The sequence below is a fragment of the Ursus maritimus genome, unplaced genomic scaffold, assembly GCF_017311325.1.
Source record: "Ursus maritimus isolate PB19 unplaced genomic scaffold, ASM1731132v1 scaffold_12, whole genome shotgun sequence".
Taxonomy (NCBI): Eukaryota; Metazoa; Chordata; class Mammalia; order Carnivora; family Ursidae; genus Ursus; species Ursus maritimus.
In genome coordinates this window covers 67,209,643-67,223,345 of record NW_024423564.1, presented here as the reverse complement: position 1 = coordinate 67,223,345, position 13,703 = coordinate 67,209,643, and the positions used below count along the sequence as shown (strand labels likewise).

Here is a 13,703-nt window from a genome sequence, read left to right as displayed (position 1 = left end):
TTTTGTTTGTGTATGTAACCCCCACCCCATCCCCCTAAGGGAGAGTGCCAGGTCCCCAGACTCCTGGTCAGGCGTCCTCTCTGCTCTCTGGATGTAAAATCCAGGATGGCCCATGACTGGAGAAGGGTGACTCTGGGAAAGCCAGTCTGGGAAAGCCAGTAGGAGGTGGCTGAGCAAAAGGACAAGTGATGGGTGTCTGGCCTTGAAGAAGAGCCCTGGGAGAGAGACATGGGGTCCCAGAGTTGGGAAAGGGGAAGGGGCGGCAGATGGGCTCCCCAGGGGACCTCCTGGGCCCCTTCCGCCTGGTGCCCCTGGAAGCCCCGAGCACGGGAGAGGTGGGCGCCCGGGGAGGGTCTCCTGGAAAGATGCTTCTAAACTGTTTGCAGGGATTAATCAGGTCCGCGAGCCCCATCAATCGGTCGCTGCTCCCTGTCCTCTCGGCTGGCCTTTCCCCGCAGGGGGCTCCCGCTAGTCACGCCTTCGGGAGCTGGGGCTGTGGGGTGCGCGGGGCGGAGGCTGACCCAGGGCGCCTGGGGGAAAGCGGTTGCCTCACCCGCCCCTCCCCGCCGGGTGCGGGCTTGACCTTGACCGTTGCGCGCCTGCGGCCTTGGCCCGCTGCCAGGCAACAGCGCGCTTCCCCGCTTCCCGGCTTCTCCGCTGGCCGACTGCCGCGCGGCGCTCTTCCCGCCCCTTCCGCGCAGGCGGGCGCGGGCTCCCGGGCCGATCCAGGCCGGGTTTTGCGGCGGCACGCGCGCGTGCTGATTCCTCATCTGTCGCTCTTGGCATCCTTCGGCCGCGAGAGATCATGGTGCTGGACGAACTGTGGGCTGCGCTGTCTGGCGCCTCCGGGGCTGCCCTGGCCTGCTGCTTCGTGGCAGCGGCCGTGGCCCTGCGCTGGTCAAGTCGCCGGCCGGCGCGGGGCGCGGCGGCCCGGGCGCGGCAGAGGCAGCGGGCGGCCCTGGAGAGCATGGATAAGGCGGCGCAGCGCTTCCGCCTCCAGGTGACCGCTCGGGTCCGGCGTGTGTGGGGAGGCACAGCGCGGGGGTATCCCTAGCAGCCTTTTCAGGCGCGCTGGCGCGCGGACGGGCAGGTGGCGGGCAGCGCAGGTTTTACTTTCGGAACCCCTCCACGCCCTAAAGCATTCCGTGCTCTTTCCGAGTCAGGTAGAGCCGGCCGAGAGGAGGAGGAGGGAAACGAAAGGGACAGGGCAAGTCATGAAAGGACATCGCCGCACTCAAAGAAGGAGGAGCTTTGCTCGGTGCCAAAGAATCTCAAGACTGTTAGAACGCAAAAATGCAAGCCCGGCAACCATCAGGATGCTCGGGTTTAGGACTTCCGAATCAGAGTGATGGCCAAGGAAATCTGCAGAGCTCACAGTTCAAAGTGCTTGATAATGCTTGGTGATACAGAAAGCGAGTCAGGGCAGAACTTGCCCAAGTGCAAGGGAGCTGGGCTGGAATAGTCTCCCCAGCTCCTGCCGCCCCGGTGTCGTCCTAACCCCTGATAGGCCTCTTTCCTTGAGCAGGTGTAATTCCAGCCCTTCCCTGGATGATCCGTCAACAAGCTTTTCTCCTTCCGGATCAGCTCAGGGCGTGTTTAGGCGCCAGGGAGGAGCCTAAAGGAGGGGACTTTCTCGCTCCAGGTGTTTGAGACACTGGACCCAGCTAGAAATCAAAATGATAAATTCTGAGAGATGTTCTTATGTACCGAGAGAGGAAAAACTCGCCACAATTGTTTGTGAAGGTTTGTGTTCGGTAGGATTCAGATCTGCCAGGTGGGAAAGCACTCCAGGTGACTGGGGATACAACAGGAGTCAGGAGGATGTGCCTAGCTGGGAGCCAGGGATGGGGTCACGGAAAATTGCACTTAGCAGATGGTTGGCTGCAGCAAGTGATTTTACAGTTGGGCCAGAGCCGGAACTAGAACCTAGATACCCAGTGGGACTCTCCAGCCTCATTCCAGCGGGGAAAACGGGGGTGGGGGGGAGATAATAGGTAGGGAGACCGGGCCTTAGGATGCCAGGCCCAGGGTGCAGCCTTGATCACAGTGAGGTTTTAGCTGCTGTGAATTTCCTACACACCGTTCCCAGGCCAGGATATGTCGTATTTATTCATTTGTTGACGTAAATATGTGTCTGGTTGCAGCCTCTATTCGTCAAGCTGGCTGAAAAGCCCACCGTCCGTTTTTAGATGTTCAATCCAGACTGGCCACTGACCCTACCCGAGCCCAAGTTCTTGCCTGTCTAGTCCTCCTTCTCTGGCTGAACTCCAAGGCGCCCCACTCAGGGATCCCTGCAATGATACCCGGTCAGCCTGGAGACCCTCCACTGCTCCCAAGCCCCCCACCCCCACCCCCCACCCCCGTTCTGCAGCAACAGCCAGAACTGCAGCCAGCCAGTTCTATCAGCAAGAACTGTGTGGGGGCAGCTTCAGGGATCAGCCCACACTTCCTGCCTCCTGCACTCCCCTCCTCGTCACAAGAAACCCACCTGCTAGCAGGAGTGTGAGGTGGTGGAAGGGTGGGTCTTCCTTCACTTCGGCTCCAAACACCAGCATCTACACAGTTTCCCTCTGGAGAGACTGCCTTTCATTATTTTTAAGAACAAAATCTCCCAGGGTGAGTTTTGGCTCTGAAATAGGAAACACTGTTTTTACACCCTCCCTGGGGCAAGAAAGCCTGGCCTCAGAACATCCGAAGTTTGGCTCTTCCAGCTGGGTGAAGAGTGAAATTTGCCCTTTGATTTTCCTGCGACTGTGAAGGAGAAAGAACTATCTCAGTAATCTCATCGGGTTTGAACAATCAGGTCTTGATGACAGTAGCTCTCAAGGCCCTGGGGGCAGTTAAGAGGTAGGTAGTTTAGCTGAACTCAGTCCCTTGGGACCTTGGGACCAGCTCCTTCCTCCTTCCTGCCCCCAAATGCCTTTCTGCTTGGCTCTGGAGTCGCAGGATGATGGGGATGTGGGTTTTGAGGTTGTCTCAGGAGCCTTTCTTCTGGGGCTTTTTCGGCCCAGCCCCAAATAGCAAGAGGCCGTAGTGAGGTAAGCAGGGCCCTGGGCGGGCCCTGGGGGAACACAGCAGCGAGGTGGTGCAGCTCCGGCCTGATAGACTCCTGACGGGGCTGACTGGGGGCCCAGGTACCTCCAGTGTGCCCAGGCATCGCTGGAGGAGGGGGAATCCTAAGCATCCCTGAATCATCACAAAATGGTTCACCTCTCGGCTCTTGAACAACTCTAGAGTGAGACCTGCTTCTGGTAACTCTCTGTTGACTGTGCGAGGCTTAATCTGTAACAACTCTTTGCGTACTTTCCCCCCCACCTTGGCCCCTGAATGAGTTTTAACAGCCTTTCTAGACTGAAGAAAGGGACCAACAGCCGTAGACTCTGATGGCTGGGAGAGATATACCAGAGCCCCTGCTCACGCCTCTGCCTTTGCCCACATCTCTTACAACCCGTTTGGTCAGAACCCCGCTGGTCTTAACAGATGCCGCTCCCTTCCATTGGATCTGACCCGTAGTTCCATCTCCTGGCCTTCTCCAAGCCCCGCTTGAACCTGACTTTAAAGCAAAATAATTCAGTAGATGATTCATTCGTTGAGACCAGGATTCGTGGCCTACATGACCAAATGGAAAAGATATCTTGAAATAGAACAAAAGTGAGAAAAACCATGAGGGAAAAGAAAAAAGACATGGAGGACCACGTAGCATCCCAGAAATTAGGACAGGAGGGGCCTCAAGGAGAAAAGCAGCTGGCGGGGGGCAGCAGTTCGGTGATAGCTCTAGCATCCGTCCTTGGAAAAGAATGCTACGGGGTGGCCCTATGCTATTTTAGAACTTGTTTGTACACTGCTCTGCATTCTCCATTCAAATGTCGTTGCCTGCGTGTTTGCAGACTTTCTTGGGTGTCTTGTGAAAAAGGAAATGTCTCAGCTGCCTGATAACTAGTTGAAGACTTAAAAATAACTGTTAGCAATGGTGTCATGAGCCATCCGCACCGAAGAACAAAGGACAGAGTTAAAATTTGTGCTGAGACTGGAGGGAGCTTCTGACAGCTTCCAGCTGAGGCGCACAGGGTCTCTGTGGCGTCTTGTGGGAAGGTGGGAAATGTTGGTAATTATCCTAGTGTGGGGGACTCTTAGCTGATTTTTACTCTCTTCCCCATACTGTTAGGCATTCTTTTCTACAGTGAGGACATTTATATAATCAGAAAAAAAAATTAAAACCATTTTGCTATTTTCATCATGAAGTGGGAAAGGCAAGGTGTAATAAGTACTGTGTTTTTAGTATGATTCCTTTGTGCAAAACCAGAATATATAAAAATAATGACATACATGGTGGGTTTTTCAAAAACATTTTTTTTCCCCTGTAAGATTTCATTAGAAGCCATTAACTATGGTTTCCTTTTCAGAAGAGGGACTGGGCAGGGTGGTCCTAGAGGTGAGTGGGGTAAATGTTCATTTTTCATTTTGTATCTCTTTTTAAAAAATATATCACCAGGGATTATCTAGTGTGTGTGGAGAGATCATGGATTCATTTTCTTTCTTCTTTGTGGCTCCCTGTATTTTGTGGATATATATATAATATATATTAGGTATATATTATATATATATATATATCTCCCAAGTCAGTAACGTATCTGTTGAACAAATGAAGGCCAGGGGGTATAGTGTTCTTGCTGTTAAGGCCGGGGCACCAAGGCTGTGTGGTGGGCACGTCTGGAGGGCGTGAGTAGGTGGTGTCTCAGGGAGGGCTGTGGAGGAGTCTGACAAGCCTGGAAGCACCTCCCGGCACACCTCTGAGGCTTGTGGTGTGACAGGGACCTTCAGGGGAGAGGCAAGGCCTGATTGGCTTTGCACTGTCTGGCCTGGCAGGAAGGGCAGGTGAGTGAGGCAAGCTTTGGCCTGGCAGCCAGTCAGGTGGCCCCCGTGTGAGCTAGGAGAGAAAGCCTGGGTGCTGGTGAGGGTTTTGGTGGAGGGGATGGAGAAGTGGCCATTTTCCAGAGCTACTTAGTGGGCACAGTGACTGACTGGATTTGGCCACGGGTGAGAGGGAGAAGGAGGGATCTGGCATGACTCCTTTTTTCTCACTTTACCACCTGAATGGACAGCAGCCCTTCCCTAAGCAAGGGTACGCAGAACAGGAGCCGGTGCAAAGTGGGGGAGCAGTGAGCTCAGGGAGAAGGACACAGGGGTGGGTGGCAATGGGAATAGCCTGTGAACACCAGAGCTCAACTGGGTCAGGCTGGGTGGAGGGTCAGGAGACCGTGGGGCAGGTGGAGAGCCTGGATTGGAAGCCACGAGACAAGGATTCACTTTTCCCAGCATCAGAGAGGGAACAAGAGGAACCTGTCTCTTCCCACATCTGGCTCCTTCTCATCCTTCAGATCACAGCCAAAAGAAGTGTCACCTCCTCGGAGAGGCCTGACCATCCCGTCTGAGTCAGTCCTCTGTTATTTCCATCACAGCACTGTGCACTTGGCTTCTGGCACTTTCCATGAACTGTCCATCATTTGTTAATTTGTTTCTTTTCTTGAGGGCAGGCTCTCTGAAAGCAGGGACTTGTCTGTCTTGGTTACCTCTAAATTCATAGCCCTTAACGTAGTCCTTGGCACGCAGTAGATGCTCAGAACATGTTTGTCGACTGACTGAATAAATGGATGATGCAAGTGGCAGAGAAGCAGGAGAAAACCAGAGGAAGTTGAAGAGAGCCAGTGTGTGGTCTCAATACCTTTGAGTCTCTCAGTGACATGTGGAGCAAAGAACAGAATCAAGTATCTTTTGGATTTGGCAAGAGGAGGGCCCTAGTGACCTTGGCAAGAGCAGGAGAGAGTGGGGCTGGGAAGTGGTGGCCGTGATTCAGAGATTCTCCTCTAACCGTGTTTGCTAATTGGCTCAATACCTTTGAGGAGGGAACAAGCTGGGTTTGCAGGCAGGGGCTGACCCTGGAGACTCTGGGAGCCTTCCAGGCCTGGCAGTACGGTATCTGAAAAAACGTCCCCCCTCCTTCCGAGAGCTCTTCTCTGACTGCCCCTCTACCTACCTGCGCGCCCCCCACGCACCACACCGAGTTTTATTTTCTTCAAGTTATTTTTCTCCCTCTCAGATTCTTGTTTACTTATTACCTGCTCGCTTCCCAAAGCATGGACGTGCCTTTTTTGTTCAGTCGTATCCCCGTGCCTGGTGTGGTGCTTGGTACAGAGTAGACACCTAATACATATCTGGAATGAAGGGAAAAAGTCCTCTTTTAGGTGTGCCCTCTGGCTACAGCCCCAACCACCCAGGATGGTGTCTTTTTTTATTTTTATTTTTGGCTTCCCTGCTAGGGGTCGAGTGGTTAGGTGCAGGTGGGTAGCCAGTGGACAGCCTATGCTGAGCGGGCAGAGAACTGTAGTTTACCGGTATGGTCCTGGGTGACGCACTTCGCCTCTCGGCACTTCAGTTTCTCTGTCTGTGCAATGGGAATGGTAACAAGATTTCACCAACATACAGAGCATACCAGCACGGTGCCTACAGGCAGCTAGTAGTGGGGGTGGTTTGTAATGGTTTAATAATCAGCCTGGGCATGGCCTTTCCCAGGGCACCCCCACCGATAACCTTCTGGAAGAGATACATCTGCACTGTCCATGACAAGGACCTGCCTAGGCTGGGCCCCATTTCTGGTGTCAGAGCTGCAGGTGGGCATGGCTGTCAAGGGTTGGCACATGACAGCGAGCATCTGCTTTGGCAGGTGTGGGGACCTAGGAGCATGGGCCCCATGTGTCTGCTGTAGGCACTTGGGGCCTGTGGGGAGAGGGGGTACTTACCTGAAGTGTCTTCCCAGAATCCTGACCTGGACTCAGAGGCTCTGCTGGCCCTGCCCCTGACTCAACTGGTGCAGAAGTTACACAGTGGGGAGCTGTCCCCTGAGGCAGCGCTTTTCACCTACGTGGGAAAGGTAAGGGCCGCAAGGGTGAGGCCCCAGGGATCCTCCCTCTCTCTGCAAAGGCTGTGCGGAAAACCTGGCCTGGAGTTCGTCTCTCTGAGGGCCGGGGTGGGACCACAGTGCCAGGGGCTGCCAGGAGCTGTGTGTGTGTGAGAGAGAGAGAGAGAAAGAGAGAGAGAGAAGGAGAAAGAAGAGAGAGAGAGGAGCTGACTCTGTGTGTGTATTTGTGTTGGGGCGACACTGAGCATGTTGTTTTAGCTAAAAGCCTGGCTTTCAGCCCAGACTTCCCTCTCCCTCCCGCCTCCTCCCCATCGGTCACCAAGTGTGGTCTGTTCTCTTTCTATAGCTCTCTCCCGTCCAACCCCTGGTCCCCAACCCCCCAGCAGCCACCCTGGTCCTCCACCACCGTCTTCCTCCATGATGGAGAACCAGCCTCCTGGCCGGATGCTCTCTCGGGTCTCCAGTTCTTCAGACTCTGCTCTCCCGCTCCCCTTCAGTCTCGAGCACCCTGTCTGGCCAAGGCCTTCTGGAGGGTGGGCAGCAATAGCCTGGCTGCCTGCCGGTGGTTCCCTGGCACCCAGAGCCTGCCACGCCGAGCCCTGCCTTGTGTGGGATTCCCTTTACCTGGAAGGCTCTTCTCCCTCTTCTTACCCCACTTGGGGCAGCAGGCATCCCTGGCTGAACCTTAGGGGCTCAGAAAAGGAGGCCCTCTTCCAAGGAGGCTTCCCTGACCCTCCTCCCCTCCCAGCCTGAGTTAGGGTTCCCTCTTCAGTGCTCGCTTTTTAACACATTTCTCTTGGCATTGTTGCACTTGCCTTGTCCTCTTTCCCCTGTCAACACTGGCCCCTTGTGGACAGAGCTTGTCTTATTTGTCTTCGTACTTGGTGCGGGACACTGTGTCTTTCCTACAGTAAGTGTTCCAGACATCTGTTTGAAATGAGATGAAGGAAAGAAAGGGTTTATGAGTTGCCTTGCTTCTGGTTTCTTGAAACAGAGTGTGTGACAGTGACTATGGCCACTAAGCAGGCCGATGTGCCCGCTGGGTGACGGATGGGTGTGGGTGACCACAGGGTGAGTGACTGCCGCTGAGCGAGGGGAAAGGAGGCTGACTACGAGGGAGGACCCCGATTTCATGTGCCGAGGTGTGGCAGCGAGCCCACACCCGTTTTCCTCAGATGTCTCGCAGGGACAGGAGTGTTTGTTGAAAGCCATACATGGTTCTGCCCTGGCCTAGCCCTCCCATAGGGCGCTGCTGAGTGTGGTTTGAGCGCTATGGAGAGGCCTCATGGCAGAGGGTCCCCGTTAGGGCATCATTTCCTTTTAGGCAAGCTCCCACCCCTTTAAATGATTGGTATCAGCCAGTCACTCCTCCATGTGACTTGATTATCAGATTAAAGAGAGTCTGGGAGAGGGGACGCTTAACTGGGGCCGGTGTGGGCCAGGCCTGGGGCAGGAGAGAGCCTACTGGCCTCTGGAAGGCTGGAGCCCGGGTCTAGCCCTGCTCCGTGCTGACTCCCAGGGTGACCTGAGATGGGGATCTGCCCCTGTCTGCTTCACTGACAGAGATGTGGCTTAGAGGCCGAAGCTCAGCTTCCTCCCAGCTCATCCCCGCTGGGGAGTGTCTGAAGCTAGTGTCTTGCTCCTTTGGGTGCCTTGGTTGTGCCCTGGTCCTGGAAGTACTTTCTCCATCTTGGGGTTGAGGCCAGAGACTGCCAGGGTGAGGCTGGGGCTAGATGTCCCCAGTGAGGTGGGTGCTGGGCTCTAGATTATTCTCTGTGCTCCTGGTTCTGGGCCATGCTGCTGGTTACCCTGCTGGGTATACTTTAAAAGGCCAATTTTATATAATGTATATTCAACCACAATTAAAAAAAAAAAAAAAGAGGCCAATCTCACTCTGCCTTGCGTCCATTTCTCCCTCCTCCAGGCCTGGGAAGTAAACAAAGGGACCAACTGTGTGACTACCTACCTGGCGGACTGTGAGACTCAGCTGTCCCAGGCTCCGAGGCCGGGCCTGCTCTATGGCGTCCCTGTGAGCCTCAAGGAGTGCTTCAGCTACAAGGTGTGCCCTGCCTCCCATCCGGCTCCACCCCCCGCACCCCTGTCCCTGCCAGCCAGCCTGCCTCCTGGCTTACCCTGGGCCCTCCGAGGAAGTATCAGGGTCCAGAGGCCCTGAGAGGGACCCCGGGTGGGTGCCCCACCTTGGCCTGTGAGATGGCGGTCGGAGGGGACCCTCTGCTGCTGAAGGGCCCCGGAGCCATCAGCCACACCCCTCTCGGGCCTGTCCCGCCCTCTAGGGCCAGGACTCCACTCTGGGCTTGAGCCTGAACGAGAGCATGCCTGCGGAGTGTGACAGCGTGGCGGTGCGGGTGCTGAAGATGCAGGGCGCCGTGCCCTTCGTGCACACCAACGTCCCTCAGTCCATGTTCAGGTGGGCTTGGGGGCCGGGTGGGAGGCAGGGCACACCAGCAGGGGTGCTGGCACCAGTGTGACCGGGGCTGACCTGTCCCTGCCTTCCACAGCTACGACTGCAGTAACCCCCTCTTTGGCCAGACCTTGAATCCGTGGCAGTCCTCCAAAAGCCCGGGTGGCTCCTCCGGGGGTGAAGGGGCCCTCATTGGGGCTGGAGGCTCCCCCCTGGGCTTAGGCACTGACATTGGAGGCAGCATCCGCTTTCCCTCCGCCTTCTGTGGCATCTGTGGCCTCAAGCCCACGTCAAACCGCATCAGGTATGGTGTGGCCAGTGGGTGGAAGGAGCTTCTGGGTCTCTTGCTGTGTGATCTTGGCCTAGCTTCCAACCTCTCTAGGCCCCAGGCGGGGATTCCCTCACTGGGGTTTTGCTGGGAGGGAGTGTCACAGCACCATTGGCCTTGGTTCCTAGTTTCCAAAGTGGTGAGAGTTCTAAGCTGCTGTATGGGTTTGGGGTTGGGCAGAGGGTGACCATTTCCTGTTTTCAACATCTTGTGTTTCTTATCCAGCAAGAGTGGCCTGAAGGGCTGTGTCTATGGACAGGTAGCAGGTGAGGTCGGGGGTTCCCTCAGTGCCCTGGAGGAGGGGGGGGTCTGCCTGATCCACCTCTACCCCTGCCTCTCCTGGGGATAGTGTTTGACTCCCAGGCTAGTCTAGGTCTGAGTTCCTACCTCCTTGTCTCTGCTCACACTCCTGGGCCATGGCCCAGCCCTTGCTTGGACCCAGCCCCAGAGCCCATTAGGGCAGGGTGATCTTTCTTTCTTCCCCTCCCTACCCCACAGTGCCGCTCTCAATCGGCCCCATGGCCCGAGATGTGGAAAGCCTAGCCCTGTGCCTGCGAGCGCTGCTGTGTGAGGACATGTTCCGCTTGGACCCCACGGTGCCCCCGCTGCCCTTCAAGGAGGAGGTGAGCAGGGGTGGGGACGGGCATGGGGTTGACTTTGGTTACTGCTGGTGCTCCTGAGCCCGGAGAGCAGTCCCAGGCAGTGTGCAGACATGGGAGACCCTGTCTCTTGAAAACCAGCCCCCAAGGGTCTGAAGCCAGGCTCCACTGCTGGTCCACAGACAGCCACCAGATGGAGCCCTTGCCTGCCTGTGGCCACCCTGGGGCGTTCCGCCTGGCCTGGGAGGCCTCTGCTGGGGAAAGGTCCCACCTTCTGGCCTCAGCCTCTTCTGCCAGCACTGAGAGACAAGAGTCACTTCTCAGCCCAGAACCACTTGAGGGAGAACTAGGGTGTTCGTTGGCAGGAGATCTGGGCTGGGTGGGGTGAGCTGCCCCTCCTTGGCAGAGGATATTCTCACGACCCAGTGGTTTAAGAACCCCTTCCTGATTGGGGCGCCTGGGTGGCACAGCGGTTAAGCGTCTGCCTTCGGCTCAGGGCGTGATCCCCGCGTTATGGGATCAAGCCCCACATCAGGCTCCTCCGCTGGGAGCCTGCTCCTTCCTCTCCCACTCCCCCTGCTTGTGTTCCCTCTCTCGCTGGCTGTCTCTCTCTCTGTCAAATAAATAAATAAAATCTTAAAAAAAAAAAAAAAAAAAAAAAAAGAACCCCTTCCTGAGAGGGAGGAGAGGAGGGGAGGAGGTCCTTGTGATGTGGTCTGGAACGAATTATCATGGGTGCCAGGACTTGCATTCTTAAAACAGGCAGTGGAGGGCCTAGACTCAGGAGACCGGTTACCTGGGTTCTGGACCTAGGTTCTGACCTGTTGTCAATCTGCACTGGATGGACTGGGGCGAGGCCCAGCCCCACTCTGGGCCGTTTGCCTATCTCCCTACCTAGACCTGGAGCCTCAATTTCGTCACACGGTCAGTGGGAATCCTCATCCGTGCCGGCCCCTCCTGCAGAGTCATTGTAAACGGGTTTTGTGGAAGGGTCAGATGCAGAAAGGGCCGGCCTCTCAGGCACTCAGTTTTCTGGGGATCCGGGCTACAGCCTGTCAGCTGTGTCTGGGGCTGAGTAGCTTCTCTGATCTCTGGGAGCCCTACTTTGGGCCGCCCTCTCTTGACCTGATTCTGACTCTGGGGTTTTGCCCCCAGGTCTACGCAAGCTCTCGGCCCCTGCGTGTGGGGTATTATGAGACCGACAAGTATACCATGCCCACCCCGGCCATGAAGCGGGCCGTGCTGGAGACGAAGCAGAGCCTGGAGGCTGCTGGCCACACGGTATGGCTGTGGGAACCCGGAAGTCCTGGTACGGCCCCTCCTTCAGGGAAACCTTCCCGGTACCGTGGCTGCCACCTGTTCCCGGCGTCCCTTCACCCTGATTGTTTTGTGGTTGGGATGGGGACGATGTCCCCGTGGGACCCGTGGATAGAGGGCTGATCATGAGTGTTAGGTTACGTGGCGGGTGGTGAACCCAGCCCTGTGCTGGCGATGAGTGAGCGCTGCTCTGGGAGGCTCCCGTCAACCACAGACAGCGGTGCACAGCTGTCCAGAGGTTCCCACCATCCCAGGGTGGTGGGCCAGTGGGTTTCGACCTGCTCATCTGAGACAAGTGTATGTGTGGCTTGACTTCTCGCATGATGGGCATTTTAAGGGAGTGTTCATGGGTCAGAAAGGCTGCCTTCGTGGCTCCAGTGGGGGCTACCATGGGGCAGGGTTGGTCCATGGGGGTTGTGGGAGGCAAGGGTTTCTAGGTGTGGGCGGCCTTACACGCCCTCAATCTCGCAGCTGGTTCCCTTCCTGCCAAGCAACATACCCCATGCTCTGGAGACCCTGTCAACTGGTGGGCTGTTCAGTGATGGCGGCCACAGCTTCCTACAGAATTTGTGAGTGATGTTGGACTTTGGGGTCTGGGGTGGGGTCTACTGATGGGCCGCTCTGGGAGACAATGGGGGACAGGCCTCAGCTAAACACAAACAAGGTCAGAGCATTCTGGGCAGGGACCTCGCTGCCCCTCTAACTGTGCAGGTGGAGCCTGGAGATCCCTTGCCAGGAGACTTTGGAAAGGGACCGACTCGAGGGGAGGCTGGATTGAACAGAGCTCAATTGAGGAAAACTCACTGGGAGGTAGGGGTGGGCAGGGGAGTTGCTTGTCTATTTGGGAAAGATTGAGAGACAAGGGCAGGGGGAGGCAGGAAGGGAGAGGTCTAGACATCATGCTGTGACTCCAGGCTTTTCCGACTTCAGCCGAACCTGCCTTTTGAGTAGTTTTCTCTTCTGCAGAGTGGGTTGCTTGGATCAGACCTACTTTAAGGGACTTTGCAGAGCTCATATTTATTTTATTTTTTATAGCTCTTTTGTTCAAGATTTTATTTATTTATTTATTTATTTATTTATTTATTTGACAGAGAGAGAGAGATCACAAGCAGGGAGAGGGGCAGAGGGAGAAGCAGACTCCCTGCTGAGCAGGGAGCCCTGTGTGGGGCTCAATCCCAGGACCCTGGGATCAGGACCTGAGCTGAAGGCAGTTGTTTAACCGACTGAGCCACCCAGGCGCCCCCAGAGCTCATGTTTAGAGAAGCTGGTTCCACTTAGACGCTTTCAGTCCTTAAAGGTGGATAGGGGTGCAAGACAGACCTGTGAAGGGCTGTGGCTGGGCCGACTGGCCCTCCTCTTGTACCTGAGTATGGTCCAGGCTTCGGCAGAAGTGGCTGCTCCTCACTCTGGCCCTGAGAGCGAAGCCCTGGGGTCGGCCTCCTGAGACCTTTCCCTGAGCTCTAGAGCTAGAGACAGCTTCAGAAATAAGGGTCATGGTGGCTGCATTGTCCCTCTAGGCTGGCGGCAGCATTAATAGGGGATGTCCTCGGTGTCAAGGCCTGGCCATGGAAATGTTGCCCTCATGGAGTCCTTATGGCTTTGAGCTGAGTGTGCCGGGGAGGGAGACGCGGGGACCTGCCTTGGGAAGCTCCAGTGGGTATGGAGTGGAGCCCAGGCGTCCCAAACGATCAGCAGAAATAAGTCACATGTCTAAAAGGAGGCAGATAGGGATGCCTGGGTGGCTCAGTTGGATAAGTGTCTGCTTTCGGTTCAGGTCATGATCCCGGGGTCCTGGGATCTAGTCCCATGTCAGGCTTCCTGCTCGGCAGGAATCCTGCTTCTCCCTCTCCCACTCCCCCTGCTTGTGTTCCCTCTCTCGCTGGCTGTCTCTCTGTCTGTCAAATAAATAAATAAAATCTTTAAAACGAATGAATGAATGAATGAATGAATGAAGGCAGATAGGGGTGCCTGGCTAGCACAGTCCATATAGCATGGGACTCTTGATCTCTGGGTCGTGAATTTGAACCCCATGTTGGGTGTAGAGATTACTTAAAGAAAAAAGAGAAAATCTTAGAAAGAAAGAAAGAAAGAAAGAAAGAAAGAAAGAAAGAAAGAAAGAAA

At 55.6% G+C, this 13,703-nt stretch overlaps 1 protein-coding gene across 1 annotated transcript in view; it reads left to right on the top strand.

The window, feature by feature from the left end:
- The first annotated feature begins 780 nt into the window (after window positions 1-780).
- The window catches only part of LOC103670754 (fatty-acid amide hydrolase 1), an 18,030-nt gene continuing 5,107 nt past the window's right edge, over window positions 781-13,703 (top strand). Inside the window, exons 1-9 of the mRNA XM_040627343.1 lie at window positions 781-1,000; window positions 6,815-6,928; window positions 8,841-8,975; window positions 9,211-9,344; window positions 9,436-9,642; window positions 9,892-9,932; window positions 10,165-10,289; window positions 11,421-11,546; window positions 12,054-12,151. Of these exons, the coding sequence (XP_040483277.1) occupies window positions 806-1,000; window positions 6,815-6,928; window positions 8,841-8,975; window positions 9,211-9,344; window positions 9,436-9,642; window positions 9,892-9,932; window positions 10,165-10,289; window positions 11,421-11,546; window positions 12,054-12,151 (1,175 nt within the window). The 5' untranslated portion in view covers window positions 781-805. The remainder of the gene's footprint in view (window positions 1,001-6,814; window positions 6,929-8,840; window positions 8,976-9,210; window positions 9,345-9,435; window positions 9,643-9,891; window positions 9,933-10,164; window positions 10,290-11,420; window positions 11,547-12,053; window positions 12,152-13,703) is intronic.